Source organism: Ictidomys tridecemlineatus, chromosome 5, assembly GCF_052094955.1.
Source record: "Ictidomys tridecemlineatus isolate mIctTri1 chromosome 5, mIctTri1.hap1, whole genome shotgun sequence".
NCBI classification, from domain to species: Eukaryota; Metazoa; Chordata; class Mammalia; order Rodentia; family Sciuridae; genus Ictidomys; species Ictidomys tridecemlineatus.
This window is the reverse complement of record NC_135481.1, coordinates 84,446,808-84,471,889: the sequence shown is the minus strand read 5'-3', so window position 1 is coordinate 84,471,889 and position 25,082 is coordinate 84,446,808. Positions and strand designations below refer to the sequence as shown.

The following is a 25,082-nucleotide window of genomic DNA, read 5'->3' as shown; positions in this document are numbered from 1 at the left end:
ATATTTATTTTTTAGTATTTGGCGGACACAACATCTTTGTTTGTATGTGGTGCTGAGGATCGAACCCGGGCCGCACGCATGCCAGGCCAGCACGCTACCGCTTGAGCCACATCCCCAGCCCCGCAATTTCTTCACTTAAAGTAAGAAGTGCTTTGCATGTATTAATGAAAATCCTAATATTTTCACTAATTGAGGGGAAAGTGTTCTTGCCTAGGAAACTGGAATTGACAAAGTTAGGGAGACCATATCTTGCAGAGAAAGACATTAGTATTAAATGTTTGGTTTTAAGTAGATTGTTGGTTGCAATGAGTGGCACAACAGTGGAGATGTCCTAAGGGTAGAATATGAGAAGGAGTGCCTATGAAATGTTAGATCTCAAGAGCTATATTAAGGAATGACCTCAAGACATAACAATATGACTGTCCTATTTTTTTTTAATTTCTCCCACTGGACTAATCTTATTAGCACTGATCAGTTGTTCCTTTTTAAATCTCCCTCCTCGCTGTACCTTGTGCTTACCTTCCCTGCCAACTCCTCCAACTATCTGCCTGGACTTGTCCCTTCTTTCCTCTAAATGATTCACACAGACTTAAAACTCATTCTCAGAGTGAGGTCATCCACTTTGACAGTGAAAGAAAGATATTCATCTTCCTTTCCATTCCACTGACTTTGATTATGATACTTTTTAGGAATAAATCACAGAGTTGGTGAGTTGAAATTCCAACCCCCACTCCTATCTGCATTACCAATCTATCTTTTCAGATCCCAAAAGTTAATCTTTTAATAAAAAATATAAAATGCACGGAGAAGAGTTTTGCAAAACAATCCATACATAATCCTTCTCAATTAGTCAAACAATTAACCATTAGTAGCAAATGTAGTCTAACCTTTTGCTGGTAAGATATAATGAAGGGTATCTTATGCAATAGGATAGTATTTTGTATGATTTAATTAATTATTCAACAAATAGTTATTAAGTACCTAATACATGACAGAAATAATTTCTGATATTAGAGATTCACTAGTGAACAAAACAATGATATCTGCCATGGTGATTTTTTTATATGGACACAATACCTTTATTTTTTTTTAGAGAGTGAGAGAGAGAGAGAGAGAGAGAGAGAGAGAGAGAGAGAGAGAGAGAGAATTTTTAATATTTATTTTTTAGTTTTCGGCGGACACAACATCTTTGTTTGTATGTGGTGCTGAGGATCGAACCTGGGCCGCATGCTTGCCAGGCGAGCGCACTACCGCTTGAGCCACATCCCCAGCCCACAATACCTTTATTTTATTTGTTCATTTTTTATTTTTTATGTAGTGCCGAGGATTGAACCCAGTGACTCACATGTGCTAGGCAAGTGCTCTACTCCTGAGGCATGACCCCAGCCCTGCCATGTTGATTTTTATATAGTGGTAGGGTTTAAATTGGGAGTAGGAATCAAATGTATGAAATATGATATGTCAAGAACTATGCAATGTTTTGAACAACCAATAATAAAAATTAAAAAAAAATAAATTGGGAGTAGGGCAAAGAACCTACAGAAAATATGCTGAATAAAATTCCATAATTTAAGGTCTGGTATTGTAACACCTCCTGCTTTGCTTTTCTCATTAAAGATTGCTTTGGCTATTCTAGGTCTCTTATTTTTCCAAGTGAATTTCATGACAGTTCTGTGAAGACAGCTTTGGAATTTTGAGGAGAACTGCATTGAATCTGTATAGCACTTTTGATACGATGGGCATTTTTTAAAAAAAATTAGTTATAGATGGACACAATACCTTTATTTAATTTAGTTTTTTATGTGGTGCTGATGATAGAACCCAGTGCCTCACATATGCTAAGCAAGCGGTCTAGCCACTGAGCTAATAATAGCTCATTATGGACATTTTGACAATATGAATTCTGCCTATCCAAGAACATGGGAGGTCATTCCATCTCTTAAGATCTTCTTAAATTTCTTTCTTCAGTGTTCTGTAGTTTCCATTGTAGAAGTCCTTACCTTGGATATTGACACTAAATCAAGCATGAAGACCAATTTAATACAATAGAAGACACAGAGACAAACCCACATAAATACAGTTATCTCATACTAGATAAAGGTGCCAAAAACATACATTGGAAAAAAGACAGCCTCTTCAACAAATGGTGCTGGGAAATCTATATGCAGTAAAATGAAATTTAACCCCTATCTCTCACACTGCACAAAACAACTCAAAGTGGATGATAAGACCTAGGAATTAGACCAGAAACACTGAACCTACTAGAAGAAAATGTAGGCCAAACATGCCAACACATCAGCTCAGGAATTGACTTTCTTAAAGACTCCTCAAGAGTAAAAAGTCAAATAAAAAATTAATAAAGGGGAGAGTATCAAATTAAAAAGTTTATTTAAAGCAAAGGAAAAAATTAAATATATAAAGAAAGATTGATTGCCACCTGCACCTCTGATAAGGCCTTAATTTCTAGGATATAGAAAGAACTAAAAAAAAAAAATTGACACCAAAAAAACCCTCCACAAAACAAACAAATAAACAAATGACCCGGTCCATAACGAGCAAAGGAACTAAATAGACACCTCTCTAAAGAAGAAATATAAGTCAACAAATATATGAAAAAATATTCAACATCTCTAGCAATTATAGAAATCCAAATTAAAACTACAATGAGATTTCATTCTCTCCAGTCAGAATAGCAATTATCAAGAATATAAATAACAATAAATGTTGGTGGGATGCGGGGAAAAGTATACACTCATACATTGCTGGTGGGACTGCAAATTGGTGTGGTCACTCTGAAATGTAGTATAGAAATTCCTCAAAAAACTTGGCATGGAACCACCATTTGACCTAGTTATCCCACTCTTCGTATGTATCCAGAGGATTTAAAATCAGCATACTATAGTGATGCAGTCACATCAATATTTATAGCAACTCAATTCACAATAGCTAAGCTATGGAGCCAATCTAGGTACTCTTCAATAGAGGAATGGATAAAGAAAATATGGCCTATATGCACAATGAAATATTGCTCAGCTATAAAGAAGAATGAATTTATGACATTTGCCAGCAAATGCATGGATCTGGAGGCTATCATGCTAAGTGAAATAAGCCAATCCCCCCAAAACAAAGATCAGATGTTTTCTCTGATATGTGAAAGCTAATCCACAATACGTGGGGGCACTGTGAGGGGAAGAATAGATATGTATTAGATTAGACAAGGGGGAATGGAGGGAAAAGCAGGGTTTTGTACATATATGAATACACACAGTGAATCTTTCCATCTTGTACATCCACAAGAAATTAATTTTAAAAAAGAACAACTATGGGTAGGTCAATGGCAGAAAGATCAAGAGAAGGAAGGGAGCAGGGGGTGGGGAGAAGGAAGGGGAAGGAGAGGTACTGGGATCTGAATTAGAACAAGATATATTCCATGCTTGTATAATTATGTCAAAATGGATTCTATCATACATAACTAAAAAGAACCAACAAAAAATAAACAAAATTGTATAATAGGTTAGAAAATGATAAGTGCTATTGAAAAAAAAAAACCCAAAATGGAATAGAGTAATAGCAGTACCAGGAAAGGGGTGGGAGAGCAGGTCTGCATGGACCATAGCTTTATATAGAGTAACAGAATAGTGTTCACATATGTAGTAGTGAGATGTGAGCAAAAACTCAAGTGATGTTAGTTTGAACCTCAGCATCTGGATAATGAATTTAAAATCCTTCCTGAGAAGGTAACATATCTGACAATGGGAAAAAGGTTTAAATGATTTTTGGTTTTGATTTCATATGGAAGACATGATGAGTTTCCTATTTTTGATGAACACATCTTGAAACAATTGGCGGTTTTTATGACAAAGTATGAATTACCAAACCTGATATCTTACGTAAGTTAGCAAACACTAAAATGAATGATTTTATGGGCTATTAGATTAAAAAATTCAATATATAAATATGTTGCCAACATCCAAACAAAGGCATAACAGAGTGATAAAATTTAAGGACCCATGACAGCAAAGACTTTTGTTTCTTTGTTCATGTGTATGTACTGAACCTAGCTCAAGATAAGAACTTATTAAATACTAGTTTCAAGGATGAAGCCAAAAATTATTAGGGATAATGAGGTTAAGTAGTGACTTTCTATAATAAGTAACTTTCTATAATATGAAAATTGTTCAATCTCTTCATAAGCTCAAGAGCAAGAATTTGGCTTTCAATCTAACTAAATTCTTTAAGAAAACCACATCATAATGAAAATTATTTCATGTGTCTACTTACTGCCTCTGAATTGTTTGTATCTAATGTTTAGGAAAATAAGATAGGAGACAATGCTCAGGTATATTGTATTTTTCTCCTTGACTACAGTTAGCATTGACTCAGAAGATGAGTAAAAGGCCGAGATACAGCAAATTAGACCCTCAACATCTGGTAAGTCTTCTGCAATAAAACGTGGAAAGACATAGCTTTTAACTATGAAATCCCTTGTGTCTTGTGCACATGCATGCTAAATCTGGAGGGTTTTTTTTCTGCAAAGGAATCTGCCTCAGGAGATCACATGAGATGGAGATTGGAAGAGAAGGGGCAGGTTTGGAATGATATCATTTACCAATTTTCAGATGTTCTTTGCCAAATGGGGAATATTTTTTAAATTTTTTTTAGTTGTTGATGTAGCTTTATTTTTTATTTACTTATATGTGGTGCTGAGGATCGAACCCAGTGCCTCACACATGCTAGACAAGTACTCTGCCACTGAGCCACAACCCTAGCCCCTAAAAATAATTTTTTAAAAGTTTCTTTTTGGTAACTGATTAGCAAGTGCTAAGCCACAAATCCACGAACTGGCATCTTAAGATTTATGTTTATCTTCTTTCTCATAAGAACAGACAACATTGTGAACAGAGAACACAAAATATAGTAGCATTAACCGAACCTGAAAATGTAAAATGAAAATTGTGTTACATTGGCTGCCCAAAAGCATGAAAATTTTTTTTAGAAATTCTGAGCCCCCAAAAAGCCTACATTATTTTTTCTATGTACAGAAGTCATGATTTGGTTTTCTGTATACATAAGCTCCTTTAGGGTAGAAACCATACCTTTTAAATTTATTGTATGTAACACAATAAATGGCTATTAAATAAAACAATAAATGAAGAAATACAATTTGTTTTGCTTTGTTGGCAATATTTGAAATAAAAATTGTCTAATAAAATTGTGATTTAGAAATTAAGATCATCTTTCATAGTAAAAAGACAGTTATAAAAATAGTATTCATCAATAATCTAAATTGTGTATACAACAGGATAGCTACATTGACAACATTTAGCAAACTACTCAGTTTTCTATATAAATAAATATATTACTATGTAAATAAAATTTTAAAAAGTTTTATCAACAAATTCTGGTTTCAAAAGAAAAAAGAACTGTTATTATTGAGGAATTAAGTGACATGCCCATTAGCAAATGAATGCCTACATGGAGAGATAAAATGGACATTAATAAAATCAAGAAGATCTGATTCTTGGACATATCTTTCATACCTGATATACTGACAGTTATAAGCCCGATTCATGTAATTATCACAGCAGAAAGGAGGAATCTTTATGAAGACAAGGTCATTTGTAATATATAACAAATGGTCTCAGCATGTCCACTATGAACAAATGCTGAAACATGACCATTTAATGAATACTAATAACATTAAAACCTAGAATTAAATACATAAAAAGGGACAACTGATGCCTAATTTCAAGAAAGATACTACTCAGCCAGGAGTCTGATACTTGATCTCCCTTTTCAGTTCTTTTAAAGTGCTCTTAAATATCTATGCCCCAGGTGACTTTGCTTTATGAAAGTGAAGGAGGGAACTTTATAGCCCTCAAATGAGAATCAAAGAAGTACCTGTAGAATCGCAACCTCATTTCGAAGCTGGCTTTCTTGTTTTGTGGGAAATCTTAATTTGTCAATGATTTTAATAGCCACATCTCTTCCCGTTTTACGATGTTTTCCTTTAAAATAAAAATGAGAAACATTAGCATGTTATTAAATATCATCTCTACTAAAAAACACCCAAAGTTACAAGCACATTTATAGAAGGGATAAAAATGTTTCACTGAATAAATTAACATTTCTGAAGTACTCTGACTTACATATCCATCAAGATTTCATTTCTTAGTTCCATTATTCAAAAATAAGTTATGTGTGTTACAGTTGGCCACAGTTTAGAGCACACAAGAAGTGGGGCATGAAAAACTTTATATCAACTGTCTCACATTTTCTCATAAAAATCTATGATTTAAGAAATAGGATGTTGATCTACTTAACGCAGAAAATATTCAAAGCACCAGCAAAAATGCTCTTCTAAGAAAGTATAATTTTAAAGTCCTGATGTATGTCATAGGGAAAGCTTGAGAGTCTTGACTCTGTCATTCACTAACTGTGTGATCATCAGGAAATTACTTAATCTTTCTGAATTTCCTCATCTTCAATGGTAACACTGTTGAGAGGCTCAAAAGGAAGAAGACACATAAATGAGGAGCCCAGATAACAATGCACACCAAAAATCGTTAGTGATCATCACCATATGATTGGCCCTTTAAAGACATCAACCCCTTTAATTCTCACGACTAACATTTTAGGAGGGTGTCTCTGGGGTACCCCAAGCTCTGAATTTCTACACCACTAAAATACAGTAAGTACAGATAATAGGAGCATTAACTGGATCTGAAAATGTAAGATGAAAATGGAAAACAGATCTAATTACTTACAAGTTTTGGCTCCACACAGACAATTTGGAATTCTATTATTTCGTCATTTGTGGTAAGTTTACTGTTCCTTCATTCATCCTGCTCTCACCAATCTTTCTGACTCCTCCCAGACCTTCACTCCCATGTTGCCTTGTTTGCATGATCTCTACTTCTCTCTTTCACCCCTTTCTCTCTGGCTCACTGCAGTCTCTACTTCCACTCAGCCTTTTCACTGTAGCCACTCTCCACTGGAGTCACATCTGTGTTACCAGTGGACATGACTCCCTTTGAAGACTTTCTCATCTCCATCCTCTGTGTGTATAGGTATCATGTTTTAGTATTCCTTGTGGAAGCCTCCCCAACTCTAGGTCTCCCTAGTGTTGGATGTTCCAAATTACCTGCTGGTCTCTCCTGCCTCACCCTCACACAGTGTGCAGTTAAGTATGTATTCCATGTGCTTTATCTACTGGGATATTTTTACAATTACTTATTACATTGGAACAATAATCAGTCTAATACTTGGTCTCCTCTCTTATACCATTACTTAATAACATAAAACACAACGGTTGCTGACTCATTGACAGGCTTTACATTTTTAAAAAAAATCATAGGAGTATTGTATAACAATAAAGAACTTTGGAAAATAAAATATAACTTTGTTTTTAAATGAAAATATGATATTTATAATGATGAGTAATAAATTATTTATTAAATTATTTAATAAATTATTATTTTATAATAAAATTGAGTGGGATATTTTGATTATTTCAGAGCACTCAACCTCACAGAAAAAATAATTTATTACTTACATTAAGAAACTGAAAGTTATGATATCATTTTATAGAGCAGGTAAAAATGATAATATTAAATGTTACCTAAATTTTTGAAAAAAATGATTCAATTAGCTGGACTCTTCAGCAGGAGTTAAAATAATAAATTCAACAAAAGGCTTGACAAGTAAGAAAAAAGGTAAAAACTTAGTATTTCACTTCAAAAGTTTAAAAATTCAATTATTAATGAAATAGATACATTGGTAAAGATATCAGAATGTTAAAGGATTTTTTATTTTTGCCTCGTGAAATAAACAGACCTTCCATAAAAGTCCTTACTAAAGATTCTGAAAGAAAATGGAAGTAATTTGTTTATAAACTACAACTTCTTTGTTTTTTCAACATTTTGTCTGAATAAATCCAACTGCTTCAGTATTGTGTACAAACTTTTTCAATATTTAAGCAAAAGCAGCTTTTCAGGAATAGAAACTTTCAAAACAGAAATATAGGGGCTGGGGTTGTGACTCAGTGGTAAAGTACTTGTCTACCATGTGTGAGGCACTGGGATCGATTCTCAGCATCTCATATAATAAATAAAGTGTAAAGCTCCATTGACAACTAAAATAAAAAAAAATTTTTAAAAACCCAGAAATATACTGGTTTGTAAACAATGACTATCTTAAGACAAAGTCTCTAAAAGGCAAAAGAGAAAGACTCTTATAAACACTTACATGTAGATCTTGTTTTATATGTCTTTCTTGGAAACATTACTTTTCTCAACACAGGTAGCTAAAATTTTAAGTTAATAAAAATACATAGTGAACTAACCTACCTCCATAAACAATTCCAAACTGTCCGGAACCCAGTACTTCATCAGGAAAAATCTGATACACTGTGCTGATGTCCTATAGGTACAAGTGCAGAGAAAAACAGACAAGAGGCAACAAATCATTAATCCTAGTAAATTGTGTAATTTTATTGAATATATTGTAAATATTAAATTTTTCAAAACTAAGTTAATTACTCATGCTAAATAAGATTTCAGTGATGATATTCAAAGCACATTAATTGATGTTATATTGCAATATTTTGAAAACATATCTGGTCTTAGGTGATCAAGGTTTCTCATATTGAGACAAAATACATTTCAGTAGAGAGAAAAAGACCTAAATTATACAGCGTTCATTTACTGATTATCTGAAAAGGTATTTTTTTTTTTATTATTTAGATGGCTATTTAGAAACTTGGTTAAATACCCATGTACCCCAATCACATTTCTGTGGAAATCCGGATCTACTCTTTCTCTACAATGGGGATGCTGCTCCTATGCTAGTCACTTGGAATCAGATGAACCTCAACTCGAAGGGGCTGAATCACCATGAGTGACCTGGAGACAGTACAAAAGAATGACAGCCCACTATGAAGAAGCTAAGCTCTTCCAATTTTTTTTTTTTTTTTTTTACTATCATTTCTGGAGGTAACAAGCTCTAAAAGTCTACTCTTTCCTCTTTGAAATAATGACTGCTGAATAAAGCCCAGTTTTATCTAAGTTCTATACTCTGTGATTTGTTAACCATATTTATTAAAGCAATATATTTTAATTTATGGGTTCCTATTACAGTATATCCCACCATATTTTCTGCCTATTATCCACTTTTACATTCTTTATTCTTTCAATGAAAAAAAAAAGTGCTTTTGCATCATATCCTACCCTCTGTAAACCATATTCACTCTTATTCTTTTAGTTTTTCTCCCTAGGAAACAATTTTAAAAGTGGTCTCCATCCTGTGACTCCTTCAGAGCGTGCAGAGAGTGAGTTCAAAACTATCTGGATAAAACATTGATTCTATTCCAGAATTCTGAATCCAGCCTGTTCCATCCATTAGCAGAAGCATTTCCTTTAAAATTTAAAAGCCCGAATCAAAATGTTCCAGGGACAACAGTGACTGAACAGGAGTGACCCCACTGCTATCTGGAATTTCCAGGGGCTTTATGTTACCTATATTTCTCCAAGTCTTCTCTAGCTAAGCAAAAGCAGCAGGAACCTGAAGTCTTTGGACATTGCTCTTAGAAATGATGGACCAATAATTCATTTGACCTTTACCATGAAGTTGTTTGCTTTCTCTTTCATATATGCCAATCTAGTAAGGTGTGTAATGATATAGCAGTGATGAAAGGAGTTTTATGAAGGTTTTATTTTAAAAAATAATCTCAGTTTAGTGTAAAGTAAGGCTGTAAAGTGCTTTCTTTTGGTCCTAGGTATAGTAGACAAAATAGAGTGAGAGCTCTGAGTCACAAGAACTACGTAGTAAGACTTTATTACATTCAGGCTACTGGCTATAGTTTCAAAATATAACAAAGCATACATGATAGATACATTATATTTTATGTGCCTGGCCTATAATTTTTAAAAACTAAGTTGAAAGGATGGTGAACATAGTACAAGTGACTAAGGATCTAGAATGTAGACCCATAAAATCTGATTTACACAACTTCCCTGAGGTCTTCTTTGTTAGTACAAGTAAGTGTAAGAGCATTTGCAGACCTCATCATCTGACAGCACTTCTGGGTAGTAGGAATGAGAATAATGGCATACTTAAACAACTCATGCAAATCAAGAATTTATTTTGTCTATTTATTTTAATGTGCAACATCAGCCATTGAAAGCCCAGTCTAAAGAAGGGTAAACATGAAAAATCAGCCATCCCATTAATTGCCCAAGATGAAAAATAGGTCCCTGTCACTACATTAAAATATACATTACAGTGAAAATCACTAGATATAGAATGTTGTGTTTCCAAAATCTTATGGAAGAAAAATATTCCAATAGATATTTTATTTTCTAGAAAATACTAAAAGTTAAAATTATCCATAAAATCTATTTTGTGATGCTCTTATTTCCCAATAATCACATTATCAGGTTTTATATTGGTAGACATATACTCACCACATTCTCTTGAATCTGACAATTTGATACTGAAATGCTCACAGAAATGTCTTCTAGAAATGCATGTTAAAAAAAGAATATACAAGTCAGAGAGATAACAGCAAAACAAGTGAAAGCATGCTTTCAATCATCCTACAGGACTAGTTTTAAATAAATCATAACAATTAGATGTTTCTAGAGAATTTTCAATAAGAATACTTTTTACTTTTAAAATTATAAACTCTCTCTGTACTTGGTTTTCAAAAAATAAAATTTTGTCAGTTTAGAGCTGGGAGTTAGAAGGACTTGGGTTCAAACTCTAGCTTTGCTATTTAATATCTCTGATATGAGCTTAGACAACTTAATCTTTCTAAATTTCCTTACCTGCAAAATAGGTAGATTGATAACTTCATTAATGCTTATTTTAGGCATTAAACAAAGATCTTTATAAAAATTGCTTAACATCAAAATAAGTATATACATTTTCTTAATATGTTGGTTGTAGAAATAAATAAAAATTATAATAGTCAGCAAAGATTATACTATAATGTAAAAAACAGGTTAATTTCCAGGTTTTCTTTTGTTTTTCTTTATTTTTTAGAAAATGGACACAACACATTTATTTTATTTATTTATTATGTGCTGAGGATCAAACCCAGTGCCTCACACGTGGTAGGCAAGTACTCTACCACTGAGTTACCACCCCAGCCCTACAGGTTTTCTTATTGACAAACATTATGAAATTTAAAGTCACATTTTATACAGTTACTCCTCTAAAATTTTCATTTTAAAATTTATCCTCAATATTTAATTCTGGTTGCATTTTGGCAGAATTAACTTTATATTACTAAAGAATAGAGACTTCTTCCTGGGATAAGTTTACCAATAGTTACCAAATACTTTGCATATCAAGGGCCCTGTACAGGATACCATCTCAGGTAGATTTGAGAAATCAAATTTATTCACATTTGTGGCATTCTAGGTCAAGCTCAAACTGACTACATGCTTTCTTTTATGAGCAACAGCTCTAGATGTCTGTAAGTGCTTAGTATACAGGGTGTACATAAAAATATATATATACCAAATAGGACCTGGGGTTGTAGTTCATGGGCAGAGCGCTTGCCTAGCAACTGTGAGGTACTGAGTTCAATCCTCAGCACCATATAAAAATAAATAAATAAAACATTTAAAACTAAAAAAATTAAATATATAAAATAAAGACAATGATATATGATAATTTAATGAATAAAATATTTTGGTATGTGGAGTATCTTGTATTTAAAAGACCCTATATTCTCCAAGAAACTAAGTCTATCACAAATATTCTTTTTACATTCCATTATTTTTTTTTAATATTTATTTTTTAGTTTTATGTGTACACAGTATCTTTATTTTACATTTATGTGGTGCTGAGGATTGAACCCAGTGCATCAAGCATGCTAGGGGAGCATTCTACCACTTAGCCAAGACCCCAGACCACATTCCATTCTTGGGCAAGGCAGAACACATGTATACTGTGCTAGTTATAAAACCTGTGCACTTACTGTGTGAGTTGGTTCCTGAACCCACAGATGAGCCCTTGGAAATGACAGGCATGAGGGCATGCTGGATGGCTATCTCCCACATCCTGGCCACATCAGCACCAACACCACTGGTAAGGACACTATTATTCGGTGGGGGGCTGGAAGGATTGACTACATTTTCTCCCACATAATATATTACATTTGCTGTAGTAATTTCAAAACAATGAGGATTAGCCCCACTTGGAATTAATGCTGAAGATTTTGCAGGTTCCAGAGACAAAATTTCTGATAAAGGAATTTCCTGTGGAAGAAAGATTGAGTTAAATGTGGTTTATTAAAAGCACATAAAAATTTAAATAAATTCATTCTAGGACATGTGTGAAACAATATTCCAAGTAGCCATCATTTATACAACATAATTTTTTTTTCAAATGCAGAATGGGAAACCTTATCACCACTACTTTCTAGAAAACATAAGTGATTTTTATAGTGTTTTGTAGCAGGAATAAAAATGCTTAAGACTAACAATTTTGAATCTTCACCAAAATCCAAGACTTGGAACATGAATGATAATTTTTAAAACAGTGAGCTAAACTGACAACATTTTTGAAATGCATTTTGGATATTCATGGTCATTACCAAATTTTAACTATTCTTTAAAACAATGAAATTAAACATGATTTGATTCAATACATGTGACTACACATAGTAATATAACCAAGTGAATACTTTTAATGAGGAAAACCATAGCAACTGGTTTTTAAAGTAGTTGTTTTTAAGACCATTTAATGTTGAAAAATTAATTGCCACATTATTTATCAGAAAGTATGAGTGACTATAAAGATAATAACTTTTGAAACAACATTTTGAATGTAAGAATTAATGAGGTTTCATTTTTCTGTCAGAGCTGTGTAAACTGGCCATACTCTGGAGTCTGCATTCATGTAGAAGGAGCTATATATACTGTTTTCACTGTGAATTTCTTTTGGAGCTGTGTTTTACTGGGTAATATATTATGACACATCTGTAATCTTAAAAGAAAATATCTGCTAAATATTTCTCTATAGGAAAGTATTCCTTATGCACATTGGCAAACTTGGAGAAATCATACAGTTTCTTAACTTTCAGTGATGGACTAGATAGGATGGACTCGGGAATTTACTTTTAGCTCATCTACTGTGACTACGAATTTTCTAGTAAAATTACATTACACAACTCTGTTAAAATATTCAATTAAGCTTTTCTACCTCCCCGTCTCTACCATCTCATGGGGCCAGAAATACTCTCTACGAAAATGTGAGAGTGACAGATGAATCAAAAGGTTACAGTCAGATTCTTAAGAAATTTGTAAACTACAGAGAAGAAAAAATATCTCCTATAGGAAGCCCAGAAACATTCATGTGTATTAGATGTATTTCATATTTCTGAAAATCTGTAGTCTCATGAGAAAGTAGGAATGGATACTAGACTACAATCAAAGGAAGAGCCACCTTACCTTGTGGTACCTGCTTCCTGTGTCATTTTGAAAGAGTGTAATACATTTGCTATCCAATCTCCAATAGTGCCGTTTCCGCTGAAATAGAAGTTAGAGTCAGGATCTTTAAAAAACTTTAACACCAACTGAAATTGATAAAAATAAGTGCATTTTCCAAGGGAAACACAAGATTTGATGGTGGGAAGTAAATGGGCTTTGGGCCAGGCAGGCTCACACTCACTTTGTCTCTAGAAATTAACTACTCAGCAAATGCTGTGAGGTAAGTTTCTGCATCTAGTCAAAGGGTTATGAGTAAAAGGGATAATGTGTAAATATGCACACATAGTATGTGCACAATAAATGACAAACATCATTTTAAAATTTACTTGCCTGCTTGAAGAGCTAAAGGCTTAAAAGGAGGGATAATAATTATACATGCTCATTATTTTAGAACAAAAGAAATATCATGTTGATCCAGCCACATATTTTGGTCTCCATTAGCAATAGAAAAATTCTGAATGTGACAACAGAGCTAAAGAACTTTTTGTTGGTTGGCAGGCTGGGTTTCATAGTACCAACTTTCACTGAAGAACATTCCAAATCTAACTACTATGATTTGGTGATTGGGTCCCTGTCCACTCTAGATATATCCTTCAGGATATTAGTGTGTGTGTGTGTGTGTGTGTGTGTGTGTGTGTGTGTGTGTGTATACATGCATTTATATCCTTTTAGACCCAAAGCCACAACACTGTTTTTGCTCTCTTCTACAACCCATCTTAGATCAAACATGTTTCAAATATTTTGCATCATGTCCAAGAAGAAGAATTAGATGGTGACCAGTTGAGTCCTACAGTAAGTCATTCTCTTTCCAGCGATTATAGATGGGTCCATTAGGTTATAGGTGTCTGTTTATCTAAAGACATGATATAGATCCTATCAGTAGAAGAAAATGAAAATACTTCCAATGACTGAGAAATCATCCTAATTACAAATTATCAATTAGCTTAACTTTGAAATGTGGACCAAGGTTTTCTACTTCTTCACATACATACATAACCTCATTCATCAGCTATTAAGAAAATCTGGAGAAATAAATAGACAAAAAGTATAAGAATACCACACTTCTGAATGAGTCAGTTTTTAAATAAAAACACAAATAAGAATTTAAGATATATATAAGTCATCATTCTATTTTTTTTCTCTCTCCCTAAAATGCAGCACTTCTTTTAAAATTGCAAATCACAGAGAGGCATTCTGAAAACATACACTGCATATTTCATGACTTCTATAAAACAACAGGTACATATTTAAGTTTTGGTGATCATTTCACGTAATTGAGGTAAATGATTTTGATTTCCTGAAATCTCTTTCTACACTTTTTTCTAACTCTATTGCTTGTTTAACTACATCTGACACCAGAGACTGTAATATGCTCCACCTGGCCCTATGCCCAGGCGGTACTAAGGTCTGTTTCCAGTAGCTCAGACAGCCAAAGTACTCACAGGGCATCAATATCTCCACTCATTAATGCAGAACTAGAGGAAACTTCTCGCTGTGCATCTTACCAGGGAGTCCTTGCTGGTGTAGTGGACCATCCATCCTTCTTTCATGACTGTGTCGCTTTTCCTCTTTGTGTGTTTGACAGACTGCACTACCCTCATGAGCGGGATATTGTTGCTTGTTGACGGACTTGAAAAGTCAAAATATTTTAGGAGAGACATGTTTTAAGGTACAGATGTTCTTTCTATGAATCAAACCTATTTCAATCATTTTCAAATGAAAGTCAAAAATATTCACATCCCTTTTTCAGTAAAAGTGTTTGTCAGAGTACCATGGTTCAGAAAGTGGGTCACTTTGAATAATGAGAGGCATTTTATATGTATGCTTTCAAAATCCTGAGGCAGGGTAACAAACTCCTTGGTTTTCAGAATGAACTATATAGAGTGCAGTGTTCAAGTACATAGTAGATAGATTATTGTCAATGTACTGAGGCTATAGGATCCATAATCACACTTGAAAGCTTATTTGCTTAAAAGCACATATTACAGTCACAATATTAATAATTTATAGATTATATTTTTAATATGAATTCTATCTCTGAATAATTTCATAAACATTAAAATCTGCTTTTTTAAACTTTTATATAACTATTATTTATGGAATTATGCTGCTATTTCACTTCTTTCTCCTCCCTCTCCCATTGTCCCTTCTATGTTCCATTCTGTCTCTGGCTCATCCTCCCCTCTTCCGTCCTTCTCTGCATCCACCTAAAACATATGGTGCTAAAGAAATATGTATCCTTGGTGGAATGAGATGGACATTATTACCCTAGGTACATGTGTGACTGCACAATGGTATGACACTACATCGTGTACAATCAGAAAAATGAAAAGTTGTGCTGCAATTGTGTACAATGAATCAAAATGCATTCTGCTGTTATATATGCCTAATTAAAATAAATAAATAAAATTTAAAAAAGAGTCTCCTAAATTCCCAAACCAAAGAAACTATGAGATAATAAATACTTCTAATTAAAAAGAAAGTGTGTATGTGTGTATATGGGTATGTGTGTGTGTGTTGGGCCATAAGAATAATATTTTCCAGTATTTTAAAAATATTTATTTTGACATTAAGTAGAAAAGAATAATTATTTTTCTCTACTTTCACTTTAGTTTGTCAAGGAATTTGGTATTTGTAAAATGGACATAAAAGTTTCAATATGCTTTACAATATAAATTAGAAAGTGGGAAATTTCTACTGTAAGAGGTCAAGTAATAAATATTTTTGGTTCTGCGGAACATCTAACTCTACTATGGTAAAATACAAAATCAGCCACGGACAATATAAATGAGGATGGCTATCTTCCAACAAACTAAACTAAAAAAACAGGGAGCAGTCCAAATTGAACTGGTGACCAAACTGCTGATTTATGATATAAAAAGTGAAGATCATCTAGTGATTAAAAAAAAAGTGTAGACAAGCAGATAACAGTTATAAAACTACATGTACTTCTGAAATAAAAATCAAGAACAATCACGTGTGAATGATGTCATATTTATAATACGGATCAACTATAAAATAAATAGTGTTTGCTGAGGTTGATCTATGATCTTTGTGTTACTGTACACTGAATTAATATAAACTTAGTAGTAATCTTGTGGATGGCAAATACGAGTGTCCCTTACATGCAAAAGAAAATGGGCCAACAAATGAGGCCATGCTAGGAAGGGAACCCAGACCTCCTTACTCCAATAACACTTATCTATGGTACACATCTCATTCTTAATGAAATTAGGCAAATCCTTTAAATTTCTTTTATAATAAAGTATCAAAGAGCTTTAAAGGGTAAGTTTCACTTGGGTTCCACTGTCTGCCTGAGGCCGGGGACTGCCATCTCACCTGATGGTTCTGTTGGAGTCCTCGTGGTCCAGGTCTGGATCCTGCATCTCCCCGCTGTCGCTCTGGCCCTCTGCCATGGCCATCTCAGCATCCTGCACCATTGCCTCCTCCATGTCATCCATGAGCCCACTGTTCCTCTCACTGTCATTGTCATCACTCCCTTCTTCCATGACCACATCAGATTCTGCCCCAGGGCTAAGCAAATCTAGAAAATTGTTTTGACCCATGAAGTTAAACCTGGAATCCTGGAGCCAGGGCTTAAGAGAAAGGCAATCCTAAACAAATCAGTTGGAGGCCCTAAAAAAAGTAGTTCTGTGAAGAATGTAGCTTTTCACTTTTCCTTTTTTCATTTGAATGTATATGAATGTATGAGATGAATAATTTATCCAATATTACAGGTAGATACTTTTTATTTCTATGAACCTAAAGCTAAAAACATGAAATGTCACGGAGAGCTTTCAAAGGAAGCCAAGGGAGGGACAGAAGAATAATGTTAGGAGGGAAAATAATACCAAGTCCAAGTTACCAGGTAATGGATCATAATTCATAGCACAGCCTTCATGGGAAACAGAAATACATGGAAAGGTGAGGGAGACTTTCATGTGAAAGATGATTCAAGGTCACTGATGATGGTTATTGCAGTAACTTTTTGAAACATGGATTCCAATATATTAAGTTGGTCACAGAAGCTGCAATTTTTAAATACCTAAGGTAATAATGAATATTTGATTATTGAACCTGCCATTATGAAGTTGATAGTAATGCAGAAATTTTATTACTTAAGTCATGCAAAGTACTCACTTTAAAAAATTAGAAAAAATGGGTCAATCAGAGCCCCTGGCCTACCAATCTTGGAAAACTCACATTTTACCAGATTTTTTTTTTCTGATTACATGGGAAGACATAATTTCAAAGTTATCAATATCAAAAAATGATCTGTTTCTCCTTAGACATATTATTGAGTACACACTGACATTCCCTGGGTTGAACAAAGTCAATATTACATGATATAGAGAATGGGAAAAAAGGATAAAAATTATTTTTTAAGAGCTAATTCATGAATTCCCATGTCAAAAATTAGCATGTATGAGAATGTTTTTCTGAAAGTTCCTTTCTTCTTGTTGTTGTCGTAGGAATATATTTCTTCTAGAGACAAAAGTTCCAAAGCAAAGATAGTCATTTATTTATCAGCTTTTTGGTAACAAAGCCACTCAACCTTTTCCTCTGGTCTTCTACAGCCATTTCTTTCCAGGGGAATTGGAAAGCGGTTATTAGAGTGAAGGTATCAAGCAGTTCACTCTCTATGGGAAAAGCTAGCATGGGATTCTAATCCAAATATTGGCAATGATCCATCAGAATACTATGTGAAGAAAATATGAGTTGTTTCTTTAGGATATAGCATTTTCTTAGGAATCCTTCAAAGTTAATTTGCATAGTTTCTGTTTTTCCAAGAAAATATTTCAAAATGTAGAAAAAGATACATGCTTTTTAAATTGTCAATAAAATTTCTCTTACGTAAAGATGCATGTGAATAAACACATATATAATGAACACAGTAACTGGGTGAAGGATGGAAATATGGTGACTATTTTTGACGGGCCAGTATCTGGGGTCCTTCCTTTCATAAACTGATAGGAAAGACAGTAAACTGTCTCAAGGCTTGGAATGAGGACAGAGGAATAGCGAACAGGAGGTATAACTTGCAGGCATTCCAACAATTTCCATATTTCTGAACAAGCCAGGACAGAAGTATAAACTAAGAAAGCTAGGAAAGAAATTATGGACATCCAAGTTTTCAGTATTAGTGTTCATCATATAAAGATCAAGAAAAACCTTTGGTTTTCATTGTAAATCAATTAGCTGGAATGAATGATTTTCAGAAGTAAAGTAGAACAAACTCAGACCATAATTTACTTTGGACTGAGTTACAAACATATGAACCAAAAAAACCCTACTATATCACAACTGTCACCACTCTAACAGGGAAGAAATACAGTGGTGACCGTCTGTCTTCCACCTACCTCCATTGATGGTCACTTCACCCAGGCAGTTGTTGGGTACTTTTGGTGCACAACGTTTATGACAGTTGAATCTGCAGTCTAATCATGATGATTTTAAAACAAAACAAAAACCAGAAATTTATCAGAAAGAGAAGTTGTGAAACAAAAGTAGTATTTTCAGATGAATGAGAATTAATTTAACAATGGAAGATGGGCTAGTGACAGATTTAGTGACAAGATTGTCCTTACCTTTGCACTGTAAGCCCTGCCTGAAGAGACCCTTGAGAAGCTTCTTGCAGTACTGGCACACTGTGGGCCGGGTGTAGGAGTGGATGACAAATGTGTGTGGTACTTTAACCTTAGAAAGCAAGATCTTGTCCAGCTCAATGGGTCGTCCAATATATGACTGAGAATTCGACCTCTTCTCTCGACCAATAAATGATTCTGATGGTGACTTTTGCTACAAGTTTTAAAAATAATAAAGGACATGAAGATGAAAGAGATTAGCATGCTAAATTTAAGTATTTTTGAATTTTGTTTTTCCATTGAATATGACATAATCTAAGACTATGTTTCTGTTATTTCCCTCTTATTTCATATTTGAATTATTTTGCATAATCTGAGAGGAAGAGAAGTGGAGATCAGAATGATTTCCTGATTTTTAGATCTTTTGAATAAGTCTTTAAAAATAATTATATTTTTAACACAGAAAAACAACAAAAAAAATCCCACTGCACATATTATCTCATTGACATTTTGTAGAGTACACATCTTCATGTTTAAAAAACCCAATCCTGTTTGCCCAATATGGTACTTCTTCTGAGAAATGCCTATAGTTCCTTCGGATTCCTTAAGTGGGAAAGGACAGACTTCTTGATTCTAAATTATTTTTCAACCATATCAGAATTAAAAGGTTAAAATTATACTACCATTTTAAAAATTGAAATACACTCTTGCTCTAATTTTGGAATCATTTATTCCATGCAGTATATAGATGTTTAAAAATTAAATAAATAAAAATTTTTGGACAATTTCATGCATGGTACCTCCTGATATCATGGAAATTTAGGTAGGAACACCAAAATAAAGTTGAGAGTCACCAGAAAAAAAGGATGAAATGAATTACTTAATGGTTACCATAATTACACACCTCATTTATTAAGCTCCTGTAACTGTGTTAGGTGTCTTAAATGAGAGAACTTGTCATATACACTTAAGGCATCTAAGTCCAAAACATTTAAATACATTCCTTTAGGTCAGATGCCAATAAATACTGATGTCAAAAAATGAACATACATTTATTTGCTTGATTTACAGACCTTGTTATTATTACTTTACTCTGTTAATTTCTAATTTAGAACAATTACTAATGAGTTGAAAAATAAATCAAGTTTACCTATAATTTGCATCCATTTCAATCCCTATATGACCAAAAGGTAATACTATTTAATATCAAACGAGGAAACTTTGATTTGTAGATTCACTAACTGCAGTAAAAAGAAATTTGAGATGAGTCCCTTCATAGGCACAGAATGTCTATAGTTATATTTGCAGTTACAATGACATACAGGAAAACTATAAAGCTTAATTACTCTGAAAAGCCTAATTACTGCAGAGAAGTCCAAGAATTCCAAGATAGTCAAAGGTTTGCCAAACAAGAACCCTGAATATATTGAATAAGTATCTTCAATGGTAGTGAAGAATTAAATCTACAAAGGAAATGAGAATTAAATCCTTATTCCAGTGTCCTTTAGTAAACTTTAGCTAATGAGCCAGTTTTAAGACTAGACTAAATTGAATGCACTATTTTTCCATAGTTGGAAAGTTTCAACACAGAATAAAAGATGATTTGATGTCACACTTTCTTAGTAGACTCAAAATGTTCTTGAATTTGGAAATTCTACAAAAATTCTGGCTGAATCACCTTTAGATAACTCATTCTGAGCTGTGTTAACACAGCCAGCTTTACACAGGACTATTTACTATACTTTGAAACAAATTCAATTAGAAGAACAAGAAGGAATCTGTCCAATTGAATGTTTTCCTCTCATCCAACATGGTAATGTTTGCATAAACACTGGCTATAAACTGTAAGAACCAGAATTACTCTTGAGAAGTTGTTTCATTTATTACCTTTCGAGATGGGATGAATTTTAGCTAAATATCATAAGTTTAGTGAAAAGATATTCATTGTCACTCTGTGACAAAATTTTCAGTTAAAATTTAAAATAAGTTAACAATCTGGCCAGAAATATTTATTATTACCTTTCCTTTAGTTCCAAATACAATTAATTGTTTTCACTATGGTCTATATTGGTAAGTGAAAAAGCAAAACTTTAAGATCTTGAGACAATGTGCATAAACATGGTACTTCTCATGGCATGAGATTATTTTTGAGTTGCCTAATTTTACCAGGTAACAAACACCTTGGGAAAGAAAGAGTAGAGAAGCCATTTGAAGTTGTTGGTGTTGTGTTGTTTCCAAGACTGCATTCCATGTTTCTAGATGTGTACATGTAATATTCATTTGAATGCAGTTTTCCCTATCATAAGGAAAATCTAAGAAGCCAAAACAGAAAGGAAGACTGGGTCACTATCAAATGACCTACTATATGCTCACAGGGCATTTATCTATTCTTCAACCAAGATGTAAAATAAGACTTCTTTGGTATATAACAGCTTATAGAACAAAGAATAAAACAACCAAACAAAAAAACCAAGAACCTATGGAATAAGGCCATTACCCTGTAATATATATTTATCAATGTTTATATAATAATGTTTAATAACCAGCATTTCTCTAATCCTTCTGGTCATCCCTTTAAAAATATTTCTAATAACACATAAACCAAACACCAAATTTTCATAACAAAGTATATATTTGTTTTCATTAATAATTAGTGTTCAGTCACTATTTTATGTTTATATATGTATACAGATATATAAAATTTCTATCAGTATGTGAAGGATGTACATTTTAAAGCACAATTACATATCTTCTGTCTGTTATATCAAGTTATACCACAATTACATATCTTCTATCTGTTATACCAAGTTATACCACAGGTAAAAATTCAGCAGTCAGTAATTTTAAAGGAAATAGATACTTAAAGGGTCATTGATCTTTTGACTTTAAATTAATTAAGATAACATTAATTTCAAGTACATAGTTTCAATGCAGATGTTGACAGAAATAACCAGAAATTTATGCACACAATGAATGCATTGTTACACAAAGTAAAACTAGGTTCTTTTAAATTCATTTACTTTTTTTTTTTTTAAATTTGGCTTACTTGTTTGTTTCCTTGTAGTATAGTACTTCACAGTTTTACATAACACTTTTTCTGGGTGGAGATGTAGCTCAGAGGTAGAGCCATTGAGTAGTATATTTCAGGCCCTGGGTTCCATCCTTAGCACCACGTAAATAAATAAATGACAACATTCCTTAAAATTAATTCTATTAAATAGAAAAGTCTTCCTTACCTATCACACTAGTGAAGGCTTTACTACTTTACTAGGTTTATTAGATTGGCAAAATGATGTTTAAATCAATTTCATTATTACTTGAGATTCCATTTTGGCCACATGTATTCAGGGAACCTGGACAATCTACACAATAATTGCTTTTTTTATGGGAATAAGAGGAAAGTTGAAATGCTTTGGGAAGAGAACAGCTGCATTTTGTTTTATTCTGCTTCATTAATATGTTCAAAGCAAAAACTGGCTAAAAACTCAAAGAACAAATTTAAAATTCCATTCTCTATAATTATGGAAAGCACTCACAGGAGAATGTACTTCAGAAAAATTTACACTGTTATATTAGCCACTAGTCCTGTGAATTGTCCTTTTTCTCACTAGAGGAGTATGGATTAAAAACAGCTGTCTAACCTATGCGAGAACTGACAAAGTTGTAAAATATGGTATTGGAATAGATGCATGTGAATGATTTGATTTGATAAATTACAGATGATAAAACATCCGAAGGGTTCTCTCTATTTTTTTTTCCTGTTCTTGTGTAAGAGATATATCATGGATGGGAGAGAAGATGAGATCAGAACAATAATGAAAGCTGAATTTTCAAACCAGACTAAATAGAATGCAGATTAAAGAAATACTTTTTTTTTATTTGCAGATTTGTGAAGTGTCTATAACATCCTTGTGATAATGGTGTTTTATTTGAAATTACTACCAAATTTAGAACTCTATACACTGAACACCTTCTTAGAAAGACTATATGTCCTAGTTTCTAGAGATGGAATTTGCTTTTAACCTGTATGTTAAATTAATGACTCAGCAAGTTTGGAACCTTCCCAGGAAATGATGGCTTAGATTACCTTATGGAAACTCCAAGGGCCAGCTTGCATTTTAACATTTAACAGGACTTAAACAATTTCCTAACAAGGTACATTCACTTTGCAGTTGAAAATGAAATATGTATCAGTTAAGATAGAAAACAGAATGGAAAAGTTGCCTTTACTTGTGGTTTGTTTATTGTTACAACAATAATCAAACATGAGATTTTCTGAGATAAAAATCACTTTACAGAAAAGCATAATTAAAATAAAGACTTCTACTTGTTATGTTATTATTAACTAAAGGTCATTTCACAGCCACACATGTGATGGGATTTTGAAGACGAACTCTCTTAAGTTAGAAGAGAAATAGAAAAGTAGAGACTCTTTTAAGATAATGTGGACATCTCTTTGTGGAACTCTCTCAACTATTAGATAATAAACTCCTAAGGGAAGGACAATGTCTCAGTTATATTTGCCTTCCACTAATGTAAAGAAGTGCCTAGTTCATGACCGAAAAAAAATATGTGTTTACAAGAAGTAAATGCATGAGAAAAATGGATGAGAATTTGCAATACATGTATTCAAAATAGAGACTTTAAGCTTTTAAAAATTTAATGTTACATGAACTGTCACATTGACATATGTTTCTAGGATTTCCATTTCAAGAGATTACAACTTGCTAAGGAATATGCTCTTTACCCCTAATTGAATAAAAAATCTGGGCATGATCATCTGCTCTGGAAATGATTACAGGATGTTAATATTAAAGGATGGCCTTCAGAATCAGGGTACAATAGGAAATGATAGAGGCTAGTCAACTGAAGAGGACAACCTTGGTTGTAAGAAGGAGAGCGACTACTTCTTACTCAAGTACTACTAGTAACTGTCATGTGAGTATGTCAGCCTGTACTGCCAAACCTTTTAGTTTTCAAGAGAGGTGCAGATGTGTTATAAAAGAAGTCTATCTAGATGCTGACAATGCAAAAGAAAAAAATTAAACACTGTACCAGTCAATTTATCTGAAAACTAAATCTAGTTCATGGAAAGTCTGAGACCTATGAACTGGATTCTAACAGAACCCTCTTTTCTATAATCTTATATATGTTAAACACTTTCCATAGTGCTTTACGTGCATTAATCATTTAAAGTTCATGAACACTCATATTATGATCTCTATTTTATGGATTAGGAAACTGAGTAATTGAAAAGTTAATTCATTTGCCCAAGATCATATCACTTATAAGTAGAGCTCTATGAACTGAAGTAGTTGTGCTGCAGATAACATCAGTTGCTCTTATCAGTTGCTCCCCAGTTTCCACATTTCCTGATTTTATGCTAATACAGAAAATAGCAAATTTTTTTCTCCTTGTTTAAGTCAAGGAAGACATAGGAGACAATAAGAATGAAAGAATGTTCTACATGCCAAATGCAATGTGAAAATGTTGTGAACCCCTAAGCATGACCTACAGAAGAGAGTTTCGATCAGTGTGACTGTGTTCAGAGTCATGGGTGTTTTCTAGAATACAATAGTTAGCTGAATGTAGAGCTTTCATTGTACAATCATTGGTTCTGTTGGATGTATACTTTCCTATTCAGGTGTTGTTATGCTTAAAGGATACTAACACAACTGTACAAAATCAGACTACATCAAAGGATCCTTTATTCCCAAGTTTTAAGACCTAGCATTTTGAACTGTCATTCAATTGAACTGTCATTCAATGAACCATGCAGATGAGCACAGGCTTTCTCCTATTACCATCAAGATGGATCCAATTTAACCAGTGCTCCATAGGGTAAATCCTACCTGAACGTCCAATTAGAACAGGGCATATAAAGATCAGTAAATACCACTCTCTGTGCTCAAGCAGTTTATTAGCTACTAGAAATCCATATGCAATGTGACCATTAAAGTCATCTACTACCTGCCCTTCCCTTCTTTCTCCATTGATG

General features: G+C 33.4%; 1 protein-coding gene across 7 annotated transcripts in view; it reads right to left on the bottom strand.

Moving 5' to 3' along the window:
* The window catches only part of Prkd1 (protein kinase D1), a 304,195-nt gene that overhangs the window by 36,771 nt on the left and 242,342 nt on the right, over positions 1 to 25,082 (bottom strand). For all 7 annotated transcript variants that reach the window (XR_013439051.1, XR_013439049.1, XR_013439050.1 and 4 more), the window contains 9 exons: positions 19,088 to 19,298; positions 18,860 to 18,937; positions 16,839 to 17,043; positions 15,005 to 15,128; positions 13,461 to 13,538; positions 11,987 to 12,266; positions 10,464 to 10,516; positions 8,349 to 8,421; positions 5,902 to 6,008 (listed from right to left, as the gene is read on the bottom strand). Coding sequence is in view for 4 of the 7 variants with exons in the window: in XM_078050270.1 (XP_077906396.1) it covers positions 5,902 to 6,008; positions 8,349 to 8,421; positions 10,464 to 10,516; positions 11,987 to 12,266; positions 13,461 to 13,538; positions 15,005 to 15,128; positions 16,839 to 17,043; positions 18,860 to 18,937; positions 19,088 to 19,298 (1,209 nt within the window). In the remaining 3 variants the exon portion in view is untranslated. The remainder of the gene's footprint in view (positions 1 to 5,901; positions 6,009 to 8,348; positions 8,422 to 10,463; positions 10,517 to 11,986; positions 12,267 to 13,460; positions 13,539 to 15,004; positions 15,129 to 16,838; positions 17,044 to 18,859; positions 18,938 to 19,087; positions 19,299 to 25,082) is intronic.